We start from the raw sequence: 21754 nt of genomic DNA, 5'->3' as shown, positions 1-21754 counted from the left end.
ATTTCGAAGTCTGAAATGGCTTTTTAAAAGGTCCAGGAGAGGCTGTTGGTGTCCTTTAAGCCCTTTTTTAAAAATACTCCTTCATGTTATCACTTAAAGGGTAGTGCCAAACAAAGTCAATATCACGTTCACCAATTGGAGTACCAGACACGCTTTACTTGGACTGATAGTACTCTGAATTTCACTCAGCCATCCTATAAAATGTACTTTATCCTAAAATGCAGTAGACAGTTAAGAGTGTAGTCAATTTATTATACTTGAAACAATTTAGAGGTTGAGTTATTAACTTCAGTTTTTTTTCTTTTCTTTGAAAGATTCAGGAGAGTCTTGTAGGATCAGATGACTCAAGTGTGGATAGTGAAAATGACTATATTCCAGATTCCAGTAAGGAAAGCACAGACAGTGACCACAGCATTAATCTATCCCTGGGTAATAAAATAAAAAACAATTGCATCCACTTGTCAGAGCAGAAACAAGCCTTCCAGTCAGAGCAGATCTGAAACAAGGCATGACCCCACACAAAGATTTCCTGATGGCAAAGCTGATGTGAATGAAGAGGAAATGGTGCAAATATGTATTCATGAGGAGGCAAGTGTTTCACTGTCCCTTGAAGAGCAGCAGTCTGTCTTTGTTAATCCAGTTTTGAGGAGGAAGGAGGATGGTTCAAGAAGATAGAACAAGAAACATCACTGCTTATATTGTGGACAAGTAGTTTAGAAAATGTCAAGACACTTGTTTCGTAAACACAGCGATCAGGTTGATGTTGCAAAAGTGTTAACTTTGCCAAAGAATAAAAAAAAAGGCAACTGCAATTAGATTATATATGAAATAAGGGGGGGGCGGCACGGTGGTGTAGTGGTTAGCGCTGTCGCCTCACAGCAAGAAGGTCCTGGGTTCGAGCCCCGGGTCCGGCGAGGGCCTTTCTGTGTGGAGTTTGCATGTTCTCCCCGTGTCCGCGTGGGTTTCCTCCGGGTGCTCCGGTTTCCCCCACAGTCCAAAGACATGCAGGTTAGGTTAACTGGTGACTCTAAATTGACCGTAGGTGTGAATGTGAGTGTGAATGGTTGTCTGTGTCTATGTATCAGCCCTGTGATGACCTGGCGACTTGTCCAGGGTGTACCCCGCCTTTCGCCCGTAGTCAGCTGGGATAGGCTCCAGCTTGCCTGCGACCCTGTAGAAGGATAAAGCGGCTAGAGATAATGAGATGAGATGAGATGAAATAAGGGGAACTTTGAGTACAACATTAAAGTGTTGGAGAGCAAAAAGGCAAACTCATCCCATGGAAGCAACCGAAGGAAAAAAACTGAAGGATGTAAATTTATGCATAGTATGTACTGCTACAGACTGTTCACAAAAAGTGTGTTGCGGTGACATTTTCAGGTCTGCAAATTCAAGCCTCAGGAGAACACATCAAAACAAGGTAAAACAAGAGTCCAGGCATCGTGTGCTTTTGCTGAGCCTGTGCCAATTGGATTTAGTGATACATACTGGAAATTCTTAAGTGATATGAATCAAGACAAGGTTGCAGTTACTATTAAGGAAGATTGCTGCCTTCTAGAGTATGGCTACAGGCTGTTCAACAAGAATGAGAAGGTAGTTAGCCAACACCAATATATTCGCCGAAAACAGAGAGCTTTGCAGACTGGTACCGGAAGCAAAAAAAGTTGCACCTGTGAAGACCATCAAAGAACTCATAAAACCTGAAAAGTACAGTCTTCTTGTCACTGCTGCAAGATGCCTAGCTGGATTCAGTGATGAAACTGGCAAATATCAACGTCCATCTCTTGCTCACAAAGTTGGACACAGCTTGCATTCTTTGGCTATGTATATTAAGTCTGAAGAATTGAAGATGAAAGATAAACAAACTGCCCAAAATGCTTAGGAATTTGCACAGCTATACCAAGAAAACTGGAAATCTGACATCGCAAGCCAAGCGCTAACTCAATTTGACCAGGCCAAGTGGAATTCTCCTTAACTCCTCCCATTCACACAGGATGTCCAAAATCAGAAGCCTTGGCTGACAGGAGAGGTTCACAGGCTCCTGAGGGCTCAGGACACAGCCTTTAGGTTGATGTGGGGCGGCCTTGGACTGAGGTGCCCTTGAGCAAGGTACCTAACCCCTGACTGCTCCCTGGGTGCTCTGGTGTGGCTGCCCACTGCTCTGAGTGTGTGCGTGTGTTCACTGCTTCAGATGGGTTAGATGCAGAGGATGAATTTCACTGTGCTTGAAAGTGTGCATGTGACAAATAAAGGTTTCTTCTTTAGGGCCGGTGACACCGCAGAACTAGCAACAGCCAGAGCCAACCTGTCCCGCAGCATCAGGGAGGCAAAACGTCAGTACAGCAAGAAAATATTTGGACACTTCAGCAACACCAGAGATGCACAGTCTCTCTGGCGTGGCATCCAAACTCTCACAAACTACAAACCCCCACCACAGACCTGTGAGAGTGACAATACATTGCTAAATTGCCTCAATGACTCCTTTGGACGCTTTGAAACACAAAACACCACACCAGCACAGAAGACCGCTCCTCCCCCGGACGAGCAGACCATATGTCTGGCTCCAGCCAGCGTGGAGAGGACCCTCTCCAGGATCAACCCATGTAAGGTAGCTGGACCAGACAACATGCATGGTCATGTTTTGAAGGACTGTGCCATGGAGCTCAAGGATGTCCTTCCTGACATCTTTAACGTCTCCCTGAACCAAGCTGTTGTCCCCATGTGTTTCAAAGCCACAACCATAATACCAGTGCCAAAGAAGCCCCTCCCATCCAGCTATAATGACTATCGGCCCGTAGCACTGACTTCTATCGTCATGAAGTGCTTTGAGCGGCTGGTCATGCAGAACATCAAGTCCATCCTCCCTCCCGCCCATGACCCATTCCAGTTTGCATATAGGTTAAACAGATTCACAGAGGACGCTATCTCCGCTGCTCTCCACCCAGCCCTCACTCACCTGGACTCAAAGAACACCTATGTGCGAATGCTGTTCTTGGATTACAGTTCAGCATTCAACACAATCATTCCCCAGCAGTTAATACAAAAACAGACATTTGGGACTCAACACTTCTCTCTGTAACTGGGTGCTGGACTTTCTTACAGGGAAGCCACAGAATGTGAGGGTCGGCAGTAACCTCTCCAGGACCATCATGCTGAGCACAGGGGCCCCACAAGGGTGGGTGCTCAGCCCGCTGCTCTTCACCCTGCTGACCCATGACTGTGTACCAACCTATAGCACCAACCACATCAAGTTTGCAGACAACACAACTGTGATGGGCCTCATCACTAACAACAATGAAGCCAACTACAGGAATGAGGTGAGCTAACTGGTCCAGTGGAGCAAAGACAACAATCTCTTCCTGAACATGGGGAAGACCAAAGAGATGGTGGTCGACTTCAGGAGGGGTCACTCACAGCATCCTCCTCTGACCATCGACAGTGCTGCAGTGGAGAGGGTGAGCAGCACCAAATTTCTGGGGGTAGACATTAGAGCCCTGCACTCCTGCGGGAGTCCCGCGGGACCCGACGCAAAGCAGTGCGGCACGGGACAAATTTTGAAAGCTCATTGCGGGCGGGAGGGGGAGTGCACAATGCAGGCGTGGGCGGGAGAGGTGATAAGCTGCAGTCCCGCTAACTAAAAACGTGTTTAAAATAAAATTTATAAATTATTAATTTATATCTATCGTATATAATTTGTGCTGGATATTTTATTTGGCATTAATAAAAACATTTTAAGATGCCTAAATTTGCGGATGTAGTCTAATCTCGCGTACGTTTCTGATTCCTTTCCGCTCTTCCGTGTTTGAGATCTCCGATCATGGCAGAAGAGCAGAGCTCCTCTAGTGAAGCTCACAGTGCTTCAGAAGTAAGTGCTGCTTTAAAAAGAGGTACATTTACCGTTAAAAAGTCAAGAGTATTAGTCCTAAGTATTAAAAAGTATTAACTAGTATTAAAAAGGACTGTGTATCGCACAGATTGTTCAATTTAAAGCTAGAAATAGACAGTGTATAATCTGAGGAGCTGGTTGTGGTTGCGCAGCACTTCATATGAGAGGAGAATGAAATCGCGGTTGGAATCATAACGCTACAGACTCGGAAGTGGGAGTGCGAGTGTGCAAAGCGAGAGCTGTCAATCAAAGCGAGAGCTGTCAATCATGAGTGCATGCAGCGCTCAACTTGGAATGTGTCAGCAGAATGTCAGAGTCTAAACAATAAACTTACAATAAATGAAGGATCGGTCAGTGGAGAGCTCAGCTAAGCTCAGCATGTTTAATTCCCCAAGCCAACGACAGGAACTTTTGTGAGAAATAACGCGAACGTCTGCATCATGCGGGATTTGCGGGCGGGAGCGGGACAAAATATGGCAGGCGCGGGCGGGAGCGGGACTGAAAATCATATTTATTTGTGGGAGCGGGACTGCACAATGCGGGAGCGGGCGGGAGTGGGACTGAAAATTCTGTCCCGCGCAGACCTCTAGTAGACATCGCTGAGGACCTCTCCTGGTCCAACAACACCGCATCACTGGTCAAGAAGGCTCAAACTCGCCTCTACTTCCTCCGCAAACTGAAGAGTGCACGAGTCCCACCCCCCATCATATGCTCATTCTACAAGGGCACCATTGAGAGTGTCCTCACTGGCTGCATCACTGCGTGGTATGGAGGCTGCAATGCCTCCTGCCAGAAGAGTCTACAACGCATAGTGAACATGGCCAGCACAATCATTACTACCACTCAGCCCTCCTTTACGGACATTTACCACTCCCGCAGAGCCATCAGCATCGCTGGTGACACCTCACACCCTTCACACTCACTCTTCAGCCTCCTGCCCTCAGGGAAAAGGTACCGGAGCCTCCGGGCCTGCTCCACAAGACTGCTGAACAGCTTCATCCACCAGGCTGTCAGGATGCTGAACTCTGTCCACTACCTACCCCCTGCCCCTGGTCTGTAACACATTTATTTACACAAGAACTCTATTCTCAGCCATTTGCACATGACACCACAATCATTTGCATCACTGCTGTATCTGCTGCTATTGATCATTTGCATTATTGTCCATGTACACCCCATAAGCTGCTCTTCTAAGCACCTTCTCCGTTACGGTTATTGTATTGTATTTGCACTACTGTTATTTTGTACATTGTTTGACTTTAGAGTGTATTTTTACCTATATTATCTATATTTTTTTAATATTTTTACTTGATTTTATAAGTAAGGTGAGAGAGAAACGGCATTTCGATTCTCCTATATGTCCTGGATATAGAGTGAATTGACAATAAAAATCTTTGAATCTTGAATCTTTATTGCCATTTGTCTGAGAAACAGCAGCAACACTTGAATGCCCTGAAAGAACAGCCTTCGCCCTCAAACTGGAAAGACCTTGCTAAAGTGATCCTGGTGCAAGTTATCCTCTTCAACGGCCGGAGAGCAGGAGAGGTATCCAGAATGCCCTTGTCTGCATACTTACCAAAGGACACATCAAACACGCATGAAGATGTTAACTTGGCCCTTACAGCACTCGAGCAGAAGCTTTGCAAACATTTTGTTCGGATAACCATAGTAGGAAAGAGAGGAAGTTGGTATTAAGTCTTAATATATTTTAATGTAAGAAAAAAGGACAACCTTTCCAATCTAGAAATCCTCCTCTTCAAGAATATAAGTATTTGACCTTAATATACTAATGACGAAGGCAAGTTTTATAGGGATTGTAGTTTGACTATAACTACACAATTGTAGTCACGCTATTTATATTATCAGTCCTGCTGTTTATGTAGTACATTTGTTCACGCTTGTCAAATTGATCACAACGGTTTCAGATTTCCAGCTCCTTCATATTCTATAATTTACCCTTTTAGAGACTGTTGACATGGAGATGAGTTTACTAGAGGACATGGAAGGTATAACTCATAACCAGTTAAAAAATATATATCTTTCATTGGATAAGATGATTAGAGACACACCACTCTGAAAAGTTTTAGATCCTAATCCAGCCAGCTTTATTGACAGCTACTTCACATTTTAAGTCAATATATTGTGTCTTGTGTATGTATGAATAAACTTTTTTCTGTACCCAGATGCCAGCATGCTACAAGCACAGGAGTCAGAAGATGAGGACAATGTGAAATCCCTGCACGAATGCACCTCCACATCATATGCCCAAAACCAGAGCAAGCCAGCAACAAACGGAGATAAACTGTTGTGGAAAATAAAACTGTATATTTCTCAGTGACTGTGGGATGGTGCTTTGTGCCACCCAATAGTGTTTCAGTTCCAATTAATTTAGTTTTTAAACCTGCAGTGTGTTCTTTTTACGCCTACATAAGTAAACAAACTGCTGTCAAAAAAAGCTGGACACCAGAGGAATCTGCTGCAGTTGAAAGGCATTTAAGGAAATTCATATTAAGGAGCCAAGTTCCAGGGAAAATGGACCGTCAGTGCTGCATTACTGCAGAACCTAAAGCCCTGGGAAACCGAGACAGGAAAGCAGTTAAATATTTCATCAAAAATCTCATTTCTGCCATGAGAAGAAAAGTTGATTGACTAGCTACAATATGTGAGCGGTGTAGAATCTACTTTTATTCAGTCTGTACCTGCCAGGTAGTTAACACGAGCTAGCCAGCTGTATGTAGAAACCAGTTCTTCCCAGTATGAGAAGCATACAACCATGTGACAGTAATTCTAGTTTTCCTTGTTTTATACTGTTCAAGTTTTTTGTTGATCTTTTGTTAAGATGGACCACAGTAGGGGTGGTAAAAAAATATCAATACTGCAATACATCACAATACTTTCTCTTTTTGTGGTCTGTTAATTTTCACAGAATAAAGCAAGACATAATTGCATGTTTTCTGTGTTTTATTTTGTAGTCCATCAGGGAGGGATGGAGGGACGGCTGGAAATCGCCAGGACATAATCCCCCTTTGGGCCTTTCGGCAAGCAGGGAATAAAAACTAGAAACGTGTGTGTGTAAAAGTGGACCTCACAAGTTCTGAATGCTAGAAACGGCCCCACAAGTGACCAAAAAACTGATGTGGAAAAAAGAAAGTTTTGAATTGTGTTAAAGTGAAGTGATATTTATGATTAGGATTTTTTTTTTTTTACAGGAGGTGTTCAACCTCTGGAAAGGCTGGACCCCACAACTGGGCAAAAAACTTTTGAACCCTTCAAGGGAGGAAAACAAGTGTGTGTGTGTGTACGTACGTACGCATGTACGTACGTACATTACTGATTGTCTGAGATCTCCCTCAGTTTAGTGTGTGTGTGTGTGTGTGTGTGTGGCTCAGTTTAGTGTGTGTGTGTGGCTCAGTTTAGTGTGTGTGTGTGTGTGTGTAAAGCGAGTGCCTCCGATGGAGTCACTTATGAGACGTTAAAAGCCACAAAGAAAATATCATGCCCAACTCTCACCCACATCTTCAATGCATGCCTGTTAAACGGTAAAGTTCCTCATCTCATCTCATTATCTGTAGCCGCTTTATCCTTCTACAGGGTCGCAGGCGAGCTGGAGCCTATCCCAGCTGACTACAGGCGAAAGGCGGGGTTCACCCTGGACAAGTCGCCAGGTCATCACAGGGCTGACACATAGACACAGACAACCATTCACACTCACATTCACACCTACGCTCAATTTAGAGTCACCAGTTAACCTAACCTGCATGTCTTTGGACTGTGGGGGAAACCAGAGCACCCGGAGGAAACCCACGCGGACACGGGGAGAACATGCAAACTCCACACAGAAAGGCCCTCGCCGGCCACGGGGGGTAAAGTTCCTGATTCCTGGAAAGGAGCTTTAATATACCGTGTCCCAAAAAAAAAGACAATATCCCCGATGATCCCTCCACATGGAGAGACATTTCATTGTTGCCGACGGTCTATAAAGCGTTCATGAAGTGTTTACTTGCCCGTATTCTGACTTGGCTTATAAAAAAATGAAATCTTATCTACCAGTCAATGAACACACCTTCTGCTTAAAAGACTGGAATAGACGACTTTAAGCACGATTCGTGCAAGTTTTACGCAGTTTTCTTGGACTTTAGAGATGCGTTCGGCACCTTATCTCACGCAGTAATGCTGCATGCACTCCAAGAAATAAACCTTGCCCAAATTTACATTAATATCATTGTGGATGTATACAAAAACTTGCTCATTCAAATTATCTGTAACAACATCTTAACTGATCCGATCCCGCTGAAAATCGGAATTAAGACAGGCTGTCCATGGAGTGCGGTCAACTTCATCCTGGCCTTAAACAACTGGCTAAAATGGATCCAGCAGTGCGCACCTGCGGGGGTGCGCTCTCCAAACCCGGTTCAAGGATACGCAGATGATGTGCAGCTAGCATCGAGAGACGAGGCCGCTATCAACCAGATGCTTAATCGCACAGAGACTTTTCTGCAGTGGTCCAAACTGGAGGTGAAACAAGCCAAGTGTGCTGTCTTTTACGAAAGGCGCAGTGGAGGCAACCGCTGGTATTCAGCAAAATCAGACAAGCCACCAACATTTACAATATTTCAAAAGCCAATACGAGTTTATTCACGCTATGAAACATATCCATGCCTCGGTCACAAGTTTAATGTGGCAGGTGACTGGCAAGAACAACTGGCGGAGCTTACCAGCGAATATTCAAATAGGCTGGATCTCATTGACTCCAGCCCCTTACCCATCATCATGAAGCTTCAGGCCATCAGAGAAATTGCCTTGGCGAAAATTCAGCATTTATTCGCCAATGTCCATATTCCACAGAAGACACTCATAGATCTAAACAATAAAACGGTGCAACTGGTAAGGAAGTGGCTATTATTGACCTTTAAAGCACTGAATGGTCTCGCACCACAGTACCTGAGTGAACTTCTGCTCCTCTATGACCCGCCACGCCTACTTAGATCAAAAGGTGCAGGCTATCTGCTGGTACCTCGTATAGTGAAGGCTACATCAGGGGGCGGAGCCTTTTCTTACAAAGGCCCACAGTTATGGAACAGCCTTCCAAGTAGTATTCGGGAATCAGACACAGTCTCAGTGTTTAAATCTCAGCTGAAAACAGATCTGTTCAGTCAAGCCTTGTGTTAATGGTGTTTATGAGGTAAAGGAGTAGATCTGGAGGATCCTCAGACAGAGTGTTTTGGTAAACTGGGATGTATGGATGCTGTCAGTCCACACTTTTTTTTTACCGAGATCTCCCTCAGTTTAGTGTGTGTGTGTGTGTGTGTGTGTGTTACTGACTGTCTGAGATCTCCCTCAGTTTAGTGTGTGTGTGTGTGTGTGTGTGTGTTACTGACTGTCTGAGATCTCCCTCAGTTTAGTGTGTGTGTGTGTGTGTGTGTGTGTTACTGACTGTCTGAGATCTCCCTCAGTTTAGTGTGTGTGTGTGTGTGTGTGTGTGTTACTGACTGTCTGAGATCTCCCTCAGTTTAGTGTGTGTGTGTGTGTGTTACTGACTGTCTGAGATCTCCCTCAGTTTAGTGTGTGTGTGTGTGTGTGTGTGTGTGTGTGTGTGTGTGTTACTGACTGTCTGAGATCTCCCTCAGTTTAGTGTGTGTGTGTGTGTGTGTGTGTGTGTGTTACTGACTGTCCGAGATCTCCCTCAGTTTAGTGTGTGTGTGTGTGTGTGTGTGTGTGTGTTACTGACTGTCCGAGATCTCCCTCAGTTTAGTGTGTGCGCGCACCGGTGCTTTAAGGGGGGGGGCTTCGGGGGGCCCAAGCCCCTGGGCCACAGCCAATCAGGGGCCTCGTAAAGGGGCCTTGTAATATTAATAAAATAATAAACTGTCGGAATCGTGGGCCTACATTAATGTACGGATAGAAATAAGGTTAGAAATAAATGAGCGCACAGTAGCCTGTGTAAGAGACATGGGGGATGTGGTTCGCGAAACGAACACCCACAACTGGACCAGAATAAAATGGAACGTCACGCACGAAAGCGCACCAAAGACTGCAGACTACTGAGACACAAATTTAGAGGCTTTGAAAGATGAAGCGTTCACATGTTAGCGGGGCGCATAAAAGGAAAAAAAAAGAGAGAGATGCAGGTAATGATAGAATCGTTGCCTAAAGTCACAGACTTTTTTAAGGTAAGGATCACCAATCTGTTCAGAATATCAGCTACTTATCAGTTATCAGCCTACCAGCAGCTAGGCTATGTGCAGCTAGGCTAGATATGCTATGAGGTAAAGGTAGCATATTATCACATTAAGGTACTGTTTTTTACATTTGTGAAGGTGGAGGAGAACCAAGTCAACGAGGCAGATGAGACAAACTGGAACTGTGCTGAGGAAGAGGAGGGTGTCAACTGCTCAAATGAAGCCGTGAGGAGGAGGGATGACAGGCAGGACGAGGGGCTAGCTGAGGGTAATAGCATATTTCGATGGGGATAATAAAATGTCTAAAACGGCATCTACTGAAGAAATTGATGAAAAGATTGTAGCCTATAATGTTCACAGTTCGGGCAGCAGACAGAGTAAGCATACTGAGGGGAATAGCAATACAAAGCTAGCGCAGATCCACATTTCTCGCTAGCTGTGTTGGGTGTGTTGTTAACCCGTGTGGATTTAAGTGAAATACTTGAGAAGTTCTGTGGTCAAGACAGCGTTTTAAGGTAAGGACACTTGATTATTAATGTTTGCCCGCCGTGGCTTGTTGTTGACGAAAGGCCCACGTGATTTTGCCTTATGCAGCTACTGCTAGCGTCATGCTTTGAACTAGGTTAAGCTCATTTGCGCTAAAGGATGGGTTTATTGAAGGACTTTGATGTAGCTAGTTTCTTTTTAAAAAATCGTATGCTCAAAACAGTATGCCCGTGTTCATCATGTTTAACTTTTTTCTTGATGGAGTGCGTGAAATATTGTTGAGTGGTATTTCTATGTAGTCATGTCAAAAAGGCAGTTGAATGCACGGTCTTATTCAAGGAGAAGGAAGACTTGCATGATGCTTGAACATAGATCGGTAAAATAGACCCTAGTAGGACTTGGTTTCGTGTATTTCGGTCTGTAGAGTTAGGAGTTTGGCCGCTGTCCATGGTGTTTATGTTTCATGTGGCCGCCGAGCCAAGTACCTTGACTTGCAGTGAATGTTTGTTTTCATGCCGCCGAGTTATTTTTATGTATTTTATTTTTTTAAAAGGACTTGTCTGTAGGTGTGTGTGTTTTATGTTTACAACACATAGGTCTACATTATAGCGCACGCACGCTTGTGTGGTTATCTCTGGCCATGCCCCTGCGTGAAAGTTACGCAGTATCACTGTCCTGTCCGTGGTAATAATCAGAACCGGCTCTGTAATGATAATGCGCGCGTTCTTCTCTCCCTCTGTGGTCGGATGTGTTGAGCGATGTGAGCGTGGGCCTTGCGCAGCTACGCTGAGCCAAACGTAACCTATCGTAGGCTTCTAGGCTAATTACGCGCTTACACTGTAAATGCTTGACACGTATTGCAAAAAAAATAAGAGTGTTTTCCTGGCCAACGGTAAGGGTAGGGTTGACAGGTAGCCTATGAGGGGCCTCAAAAAACCCAGTGGCCCCTGGGCCACGGGTGTTGATAAAGCGCCCCTGTGTGTGTGTGTGTGTGTGTGTGTGTGTGTGTGTGTTACTGACTGTCCGAGATCTAACTCCGTTTAGTGTGCGCGTGTGTGTGTGTGTGTTACTGACTGTCCGAGATCTAACTCCGTTTAGTGTGTGTGTGTTACTGACTGTCCGAGATCTAACTCCGTTTAGTGTGTGTGTGTGTGTGTGTGTGTGTGTGTGTTACTGACTGTCCGAGATCTAACTCCGTTTAGTGTGTGTGTGTGTGTGTGTGTTACTGACTGTCCGAGATCTAACTCCGTTTAGTGTGTGTGTGTTACTGACTGTCCGAGATCTAACTCCGTTTAGTGTGTGTGTGTGTGTGTGTGTGTGTTACTGACTGTCCGAGATCTAACTCCGTTTAGTGTGTGTGTGTGTGTGTTACTGACTGTCCGAGATCTAACTCCGTTTAGTGTGTGTGTGTGTGTGTTACTGACTGTCCGAGATCTAACTCCGTTTATTGTGTGTGTGTGTGTGTGTGTGTGTGTGTTACTGACTGTCCGAGATCTAACTCCGTTTAGTGTGTGTGTGTGTGTGTTACTGACTGTCCGAGATCTAACTCCGTTTAGTGTGTGTGTGTGTGTGTGTGTGTGTGTGTGTGTGTGTGTTACTGACTGTCCGAGATCTAACTCCGTTTAGTGTGTGTGTGTGTGTGTGTGTGTGTGTGTTACTGACTGTCCGAGATCTAACTCCGTTTAGTGTGTGTGTGTGTGTGTGTGTGTGTGTGTTACTGACTGTCCAAGATCTAACTCCATTTAGTGTGTGTGTGTGTGTGTGTTACTGACTGTCCGAGATCTAACTCCGTTTAGTGTGTGTGTGTGTGTGTGTGTGTGTTACTGACTGTCCGAGATCTAACTCCGTTTAGTGTGTGTGTGTGTGTGTGTGTGTGTGTTACTGACTGTCCGAGATCTAACTCCGTTTAGTGTGTGTGTGTGTGTGTTACTGACTGTCCGAGATCTAACTCCGTTTAGTGTGTGTGTGTTACTGACTGTCCGAGATCTAACTCCGTTTAGTGTGTGTGTGTTACTGACTGTCTGAGATCTAACTCCGTTTAGTGTGTGTGTGTGTGTGTGTGTGTGTGTTACTGACTGTCCGAGATCTAACTCCGTTTAGTGTGTGTGTGTGTGTGTTACTGACTGTCCGAGATCTAACTCCGTTTAGTGTGTGTGTGTGTGTGTGTGTGTGTGTGTGTGTGTGTGTTACTGACTGTCCGAGATCTAACTCCGTTTAGTGTGTGTGTGTGTGTGTGTGTGTGTTACTGACTGTCCAAGATCTAACTCCGTTTAGTGTGTGTGTGTGTGTGTGTGTTACTGACTGTCCGAGATCTAACTCCGTTTAGTGTGTGTGTGTGTGTGTGTGTGTGTGTGTGTTACTGACTGTCCAAGATCTAACTCCATTTAGTGTGTGTGTGTGTGTGTGTGTGTGTGTGTTACTGACTGTCCAAGATCTAACTCCGTTTAGTGTGTGTGTGTGTGTGTGTGTGTTACTGACTGTCCGAGATCTAACTCCGTTTAGTGTGTGTGTGTGTGTGTGTGTGTGTTACTGACTGTCCGAGATCTAACTCCGTTTAGTGTGTGTGTGTGTGTGTTACTGACTGTCCGAGATCTAACTCCGTTTAGTGTGTGTGTGTGTGTGTGTTACTGACTGTCCGAGATCTCCCTCAGTTTAGTGGTGATCTCGTTGAAGAACTCGTGCTGCAGCGCTGTGTGAGCAGAAACACGATTCTTCGGGAAACACTGCAGAAACCTGGAGGCTAAATCTTCAGCATGATCCACATGACCTAACCTACACACACACACACACACACACACATTATACAAATCATTCATACACAGACACACTGCACACAAACATACACAGACTGTTGTGAAACTCACTTGTTCCAGGCTTGTCTAAGTTTTTTGGCGCTATACACAGGAAACCGATCTGCAGAAGCACACGAACACACACACCATTATCAGACACTCTTTATATGTCCATGAAATTCACCCGGGTCTTCAGAGCTTTCACTTATGCTGGTATGTTTGTTATCTTTTACTGATATGTGTGTGTGTGTGTGTGTGTGTGTGTGTGTGTGTGTGTGTGTGTGTGTGTGTGTGTGTGTTTCACCTGGTTTGAAGAGAGGAAGTGAGTGAACACCTGGCCATGTTTCTTCAGATGGAGTACCAAGTACCTGTAGACAGACAGACATACAGTGAGCGAGAGAGAGAGAGAGAGAGAGCGCGAGAGTGTGAGTGAGAGAGAGAGACAGAAAAGAGAAAGGAAAAAAGAAGGAGAGAGGCAGAAAAGAGGAAATGGTGGACAGACATACAGCTGTCTAACTCACCAGGAAGATCCTCTCCAGCTGGTCCTGCATATCCTTCATACCAGGAAATGCAGCCACGCCCTGAATCATCTCAATAAAGATACAGCCAACGCCCCTGAGCAATCAACCAATCACAGTGAGTACAGATGATATCACACACTCATCACAGTGTACACTTCAGCCAACAGAAACAGCATCCCTGTGTCCGAAATCACTCACTACTCACTATATAGTGGATTCACCATTTTCTGGTGCTGCCGAATGTATAGTGAGAATTATTACACCCTATATAGTGGACTCATAGTATCCCACAGTGCACCATGAACAGTAGTGTACAGTACAACCGATGGGTACTAACCAAGCAATATATCCCATCATGCATTGTGGTCATGCTGAAAAAAGTGTGTTGGGGTGAATGGACGGAGGAAGAAGCACATTATAAACGGACATTCAAGGACAATTATAAATACTAAAAGAATAGAAAAAAACTAAAATGGAATAAGACAGATAAAAGAAAAGAAAAGTTCCAGTGCAGAGCGAGGAATTAATCAAAAGCCTCAAATTTGATTTAATAAAAGAAAGTCAAGTCAAGTTTATTTGTATCACGCTTTTAACAATAAACATTGTCGCAAAGCAGCTTTACAGAATTTGAACAACTTAAAACATGAGCTAATTTTATCCCTAATCTATCCCCAATGATGAAGCCTGCGGCGACGGTGGCAAGGAAAAACTCCCTCAGACGACATGAGGAAGAAACCTCGAGAGGAACCAGACTCAAAAGGGAACCCATCCTCATTTGGGCAACAACAGACAGCATGACTATACACTGAGTGCAGAATTATTAGGCAAGTGAGTATTTTGACCACAACATCCTTTTAATGCATGTTGTCCCACTCCAAGCTGTTTAGGCTTGAAAGCCTACTACCAATTAAGTATATCAGGTGCTGTGCATCTGTGTAATGAGAGGGGGTGTGGTCTAATGACATCAACACCCTATATCAGGTGTGCATAATTATTAGGCAACCTCTTTTCCTCTGGCAAAATGGGTCAGAAGAGAGATCTGACAGACTTTGAAAAGTCTAAAATTGTGAGATGTCTTGCAGACGGATGCAGCACTCTTGAAATTGCGAAGATGTTGAAATGTGATCACCGAACAATCAAGCATTTCATTGCAAATAGTCAACAGGGTCGAAAGAAGCGTGCGGGGAAAAAAAAGGCACAAAATAACTGCACATGATCTGCGGAAAATCAAGCGTGAAGCTAACAAGCAGCCATTAGCATCCAGTTCTGCCATATTCCAGAGTTGCAACATTCCTGGAGTGTCAAAGAGTACAAGGTGTGCAATACTGAGGGACATGGCCAAGGTAAGGAAGGCTGAAAAACGACCACCACTGAGTAAGGCACACAAGATAAAACGTCAAGACTGGGCCAAGAAATATCTTAAGACTGATTTTTCTAAGGTGCTGTGGTCTGATGAGATGAGAGTGACTCTTGATGGGCCAGATGGATGGGCCTGTGGCTGGATCAGTAATGGGCACAGAGCTCCACTCCAACTCAGACACCAGCAAGGTGGAGGTGGAGTACTGCTATGGGCTGGTATCATCAAAGACGAGCTTGTTGGACCTTTTCGAGTTGAGGATGGACTCAAACTCAACTCCCAGACCTACTGCCAGTTCCTGGGAGAAACCTTCTTCAAGCAGTGGTATAGGAAAAAGTCAGCATCTTTCAAGAAGAACATGATTTTCATGCAGGATAATGCTCCATCTCATGCGTCCAAATACTCCACTGCGTGGCTAGCCAGAAAAGGTCTGAAAGGTGAAAAAATAATGACATGGCCCCCTTGTTCACCTGACCTAAACCCCATAGAGAACCTGTGGTCCATTATAAAACGTGAGGTCTACAAAGAAGGAAAACAGTACACCTCTCTGAACAGCGTCTGGGAGGCCGTGGTTGCTGCTGCACACAATGTTGGTCGTGAACAGATAAAGAAATTGACCGAATCTATGGATGGAAGGCTTTTGAGTGTCCTCATGAAGAAGGGTGGCTATATTGGTCACTGATTTGTTTTTGTTTTGTGTTTGAATGTCAGATATGTTTATTTGCAAATCTGGAGTTGTCATATCAGTGTACCTGGTGAAAATAAATAAGTGAAATGGCTACATATTTGGTTTTTATTAAGTTGCCTAATAATTCTGCACAGTGAAAGTTACCTGAACACATACATATTCTCCTAAATATGGCCAAAACTAAAAACGCCCCACTCTAACTTCCATACATATTCAGCTTTGATATTTATGAGTCTTTTTGGTTGATTGAGAACATAGTTGTTGTTCAATAATAAAACTAATCCTCAAAAATACAACTTGCCTAATAATTCTGCACTCCATGTAATATTAACAGTCCTAACAAAGTCAGTTTTGTTGATGTTATAAACTCTTCATTGATGGAAACTTGAGTGCAAAACTGTTCATGACAACTGCAGTCCTAAAGTTAGCAAGTCAACTGTAGTCCTCAGCCATAAAAGCATTACTGTAAGAGTCCAGAGCGTCCTCCAGGTGTGACTTTCAACTGTCCACATGGGGCCGTCCTCCACAGGAGCGATGTGATGAGACTCCAACCAGACACAGGGCACCAGGATGGATCAGGCAGGTCCGAGGAGCAGAAGAGGTTCAGCATCTCGATCTCAGGACCGACATGTAACTCAGAGGGACAGATTTGAGGGGAGAGAGAGAGAAAGGGAGAGAAAACACAGGTTGTTAGGTATGCCCAATGTCACCTGAATAAGTAGGAACAGTATACATATTGCACTGAGTACAAGCAGGGACTCCGGCAACTAACTATGACAGCATAACTAAAAGGGGAGAGCCAGAAGGTAACACAGGCATGAGGGGCCCCGGGACATAAAGCAGCAGCCACTACACCGTCAACAAACTCGAGTGAGCAAGCGAGTGGGGACTGACAGCATCCGTACATCCCAGTTTACCAAAACACTCTGTCTGAGGATCCTCCAGATCTACACCTTTACCTCATAAACACCATTAACACAAGGCTTGACTAAACAGATGTGTTTTCAGCCGAGACTTAAACACTGAGACTGTGTCTGATTCCCGAACACTACTTGGAAGGCTGTTCCATAACTGTGGGGCTTTGTAAGAAAAGACTCCGCCCCCTGATGTAGCCTTCACTATACGAGGTACCAGCAGATAGCCTGCACCTTTTGATCTAAGTAGGCGTGGCGGGTCATAGAGGAGCAGAAGTTCACTCAGGTACTGTGGTGCGAGACCATTCAGTGCTTTAAAGGTCAATAATAGTACTTCATAATCAATATGAAATTTGATTGGGAGCCAATGCAGTGTGGATAAGACAGGGGTGATGGGGTTATATTTTCTAGTTCTAGTAAGGACTCTTGCTGCTGCATTTTGAACTAACTGGAGCTTGTTTATGCACTTATTGGAACATCCAGACAGTAAGGCATTACAATAATCCAACCTGGAGGGAACGAAAGCATGGACTAGTTTTTCTGCGTCATGTAGTGACATTAAATTTCTTATCTTAGCAATATTTCTGAGATGAAAGAAAGCTATCCGGGTAATGTTATCAATGTGAGTTTCGAATGAAAGACTGGGGTCAATAATCACTCCGAGGTCTTTTACTGCTGCACGTGAAGAAACAGAAAGGCCATCCAGAGTTACTGTGGAATCAGAAAACTTACTTCTAGCTGCATGTGGTCCGAGTACAAGTACTTCAGTCTTGTCAGAGTTAAGCAGAAGGAAATTAATAAGCATCCAGTGTCTAATGTCCTTAACACATTCCTCAATTCTATTAAGCTGGTGTCTCTCATCAGGTTTTGCAGAGACATACAACTGTGTGTCATCAGCATAACAGTGGAAACTAATACAATGTTTATGAATAATATCACCCAGAGGGAACATATATAAAGAAAAAAGCAGTGGACCCAAGACAGAACCTTGTGGAACACCAAACTTTACCTCAGTACGTCTAGAAATATCACCATTTATATCAACATACTGATAGCGATCAGTTAAATAAGAGCTGAGCCAGGAGAGGGCCGTTCCCTTAACTCCCACAACATTTTCTAGTCTATCCAGAAGAATGGAATGATCAATGGTATCAAATGCTGCACTAAGGTCAAGCAACACAAGCAGCGAGACACAGCCCTGATCAGACGCCAACAGTAGGTCGTTTACTACTTTAACCAGAGCTGTCTCTGTGCTATGATGAGGTCTAAATCCTGACTGATGCATTTCATGGATGTTATTCCTATGTAAATATGAGCATAACTGCTGCGCCACAGCTTTTTCAAGGATCTTGGAGATAAAGGGGAGGTTTGATATTGGCCGATAATTGGACAGCTGACAGGGATCAAGGTCAGGTTTTTTAATCAGGGGTTTGATAACTGCTAGTTTAAAGGATTTGGGTACATAGCCAATCGTAAGAGAAGAATTTATTATTTTTAGAAGCGGTTCAATTACTCCAGGCATTATCTGTTTGAATAGACGTGTAGGTAAGGGATCTAGTACACAAGTTGAGGCTTTTGATGCCGAGATTAATGAAAGTAATTCAGTTTCATTAAGGGGAGTAAAACATTCTAATTGCTGATCTGATACAGTTATATTGTTAACTACAGGGTCACTTACATTGTCTGACCTTAAATTAGTAGTTTGAATTTTTTGTCGGATATTCTCAATTTTGTCATTAAAAAAATTCATGAAGTCGTTGCTACTCCATACTGCAGGTGTGCATGTGTCTATAGTGGACTTATTCCTGGTTAATTTTGCTACAGTATTAAATAGGAATCTAGGATTATTTTTGTTATCTTCTATTAGGGAGGAGAGATATGTTGATCTCGCAGCACTAAGAGCTTTTCTATACTTCAGGAAGCTCTCCTTCCATGCTAATTTGAACACTACCAATTTTGTTTGACGCCATTTACGTTCCAATTTTCGAGTGGTCTGTTTTAATGTGCGAGTGTCATCATTATACCAGGGTGCTAATTTTTTGTCTCTGACCATTTTCCTTTTTAGAGGAGCTACATTATCTAAAGTATGGCGGAACGTTGACTCGAAGCATTCAGTTGCCTGATCAAGTTCTGCAGGGGCTGACAGTGACCCAATCAAAGTTGATAACTCTGGGAGATCATTTATAAAGCTCTGTGCCTTAGTTGACGTGAATGTACGTTTAATACAGTAGCGTGGTGAGGTGCATATATTATTACTCAGACATAGTTTGAATGAGATGAGATAATGATCTGAGATAACTTCAGACTGTGGAAGTGTGACTATATTGTCGACGTTTAATCTGAATGTTAGTATTAGATCGAGGGTGTGACCACCATTATGGGTCGGTCCTATGACATTCTACTTAATCCCGACTGAGTCTAAAATGGACACAAACGCTGTTTTTAAAGGGTCTTCTGGGTTATTGAAGTGAATATTAAAATCTCCGACAACTAAAGCTTTGTCTAAGGAAATAACCAGATCTGAGATAAAATCTGCAAATTCAAAAAGAAACTCAGAATATGGCCCCGGGGGCCTGTAAATAACAAGTAACGCAATTAACTGGGTAGACTTATTTTTCGAGGCTACATACATTATATGAGTATGAAGAACTTCAAATGTATTAAATTTATAACCAGGTTTGTGTGTTACACCTAGATAATCGTTATAAATAACCGCGACGCCTCCTCCTCTGCCAGTTAGACGAGGCTGGTGTATATAACTGTATCCAGGAGGACTCGCTTCATTTAATGCTATATATTCATTTGGCTTAATCCATGTTTCTGTTAAACACAGTACATTAAACTCCTGATCAGTAATGAGTTCATTAACCATTAGCGCTTTAGATGTAAGAGATCTAATATTTAATAGCCTCACCTTTAGATCAAAGGTGCTGGCAGCAGCTGTACAGTCAGTATGATCTAATTTTATATTGATTAGGTTACTGGAACAAACTCTCTGAATATTTCTACCTTTTTGTTGAGCTCGGGGAACAGACACAGTCTCGATGTAGTGGACCCTGAGTGACGACTCTGTGCAGCTAGCAGACAGTCGGTTTAGCCTGTTCATCTGTTCCCTGGCCTTGGCTCTGGATTGTCAGAAATTAACTAGGCCTGTTCTGAGACTATGACCTATGCTGCAGGAAATGAGAGCCGCACCTTCCCGAGTGGGATGGATACCGTCCCGCCCTAACAGGCCAGCAGTGCCCTCAAAATTAGCCCAATTATCTATGAAGCCCACACTGTTTTCAGCACCACCTGGACAGCCAGCAGTTCAGCGACCATAACCTGCTGTAAGCTACATCGTCACGCCGCACTGGGATGGGGCCAGAACATACTACAGCATCGGACATCGCCTTCGCTAATTTAAACACCTCTACAAAGTTACTCTTAGTAACCTCAGACTGACGAAGGCGTATATCATTAGCTCCTGCATGGATAACTATCTTTGAGAACCTGTGCTTGCCTAGGACCCTAAGATTACCTGCTATGTCCGGCACCCTGGCTCCCGGTATACACCTGACTAAAGCTGCTGGTGCCCCTAAAGGCTGAGCTAATTTCACGTGCCGTATGATAGAGTCCCCTATAACCAGAGCTCTTTCAGGTTTCTCAGTGGGTGCATCACTAAGGAGAGCAAACCTGTTCAACACGTGACGCGGAGAGGAGTGGTGCTCCCGTGGGTGAGCCTCAGCAGTAGCTTTGGCTCTACACTTATGCCACCGAGTCGTCACCCATTCACCCCGCTGTAGGGGCTCTATCTAATGGCGGAGTTGGGGGATTACTAACTCCACCTAGGGCATCCAGACTTTCCCCTACAGAAACTACACTGTTCTCATTCTCACTGGCCTTCTCTAAAGCCTGGACACGCGCTTCTAGCACTATAATCTTCTCTGTCAGAGAGCTAACTAATCTGCACTTATCACAAATAAAGCTATTGCTAGCGACGGAGGAAGAATGACTAAACATCCTGCACTCAGCACACTGAACAGGCTGAAGGTGTGCCATGATGAAAAGATTCACGTAGCCTTAATCAAAGATCTGTTGATATTAAAGCAGATCCGATGTGGATGGTATCCACTTGTGGTCTTTACGCAGGAGAAGGAAAAAAAAAAAGAAAGCTTCTGATCTCAGCGTTCTTCCGAAAAAAGAAAAAAAAACACGGAAAAAGGAAAGCAAAAAGTACAAAAAGGAAAGTGACAGTACAATAAAAATGATGATGATACTGGAAAATTATTTGTAGAAAAACATTTAAAAAGATTAGTAATTAACACCAACACTCGCAGGGGGAAAAAAAAAAGTATTCAGCCTGATTTAAAAGAACCGAAAGATGCAGCAGACACAAATTTTTTGTCTCGATTAATGTGGGAAATACACTCAGTATAATATGGATTTATCACAAAAATACATGCATGTGTTTATTATTTTGAAAACCCAACAGCCGACTGATCTGGCACGTTTTAATTGTGTGACAGTAATGATGTAAATAACGGCGCGGTGGAGTAGTGTCCAAAAGTGTTTTTACATTTTACCAATGAGCTCAATATATAGTCCTCTATGTAGAATTCCCTAGATAGTGAGTAGGGAATCGTAAACAAGTGAGTGATTTTGGACACAGCCCAGGTGATATTACTGAAAGAAGACACCAACTACACTACCACCCACTACGCCCCCTACAGACAGCATGCTGAGCTACAGCCCATAAATACTACCATCCACTACGCTCCCTACAGGCGGCACGCCAAACTACAGTCCATGAATACTACCACCCACTACGCTCCCTACAGGCGGCACACCGAACTACAGCCCATACATACTCTCACGCACTACGTCCCCTACAGGCGGCACAGCGAACTACATTCCATGAATACGACCAACCACTACACCCCCTACAGGCG

The 21754-nt window shown here is 44.0% G+C and overlaps 1 protein-coding gene across 2 annotated transcripts in view; it reads right to left on the bottom strand.

Annotated features, from left to right (window-relative positions):
- The window catches only part of cdk14 (cyclin dependent kinase 14), a 76741-nt gene that overhangs the window by 8033 nt on the left and 46954 nt on the right, over positions 1–21754 (bottom strand). For both annotated transcript variants that reach the window (XM_060900552.1, XM_060900553.1), the window contains 4 exons: positions 13865–13958; positions 13648–13711; positions 13416–13464; positions 13184–13323 (listed from right to left, as the gene is read on the bottom strand). In XM_060900552.1, the coding sequence (XP_060756535.1) occupies positions 13184–13323; positions 13416–13464; positions 13648–13711; positions 13865–13958 (347 nt within the window). The remainder of the gene's footprint in view (positions 1–13183; positions 13324–13415; positions 13465–13647; positions 13712–13864; positions 13959–21754) is intronic.

Source organism: Neoarius graeffei, chromosome 19, assembly GCF_027579695.1.
Source record: "Neoarius graeffei isolate fNeoGra1 chromosome 19, fNeoGra1.pri, whole genome shotgun sequence".
NCBI lineage: Eukaryota > Metazoa > Chordata > Actinopteri > Siluriformes > Ariidae > Neoarius > Neoarius graeffei.
The sequence above is the reverse complement of the archived record's forward strand: the minus strand, read 5'-3'. Positions and strand labels throughout refer to the sequence as shown.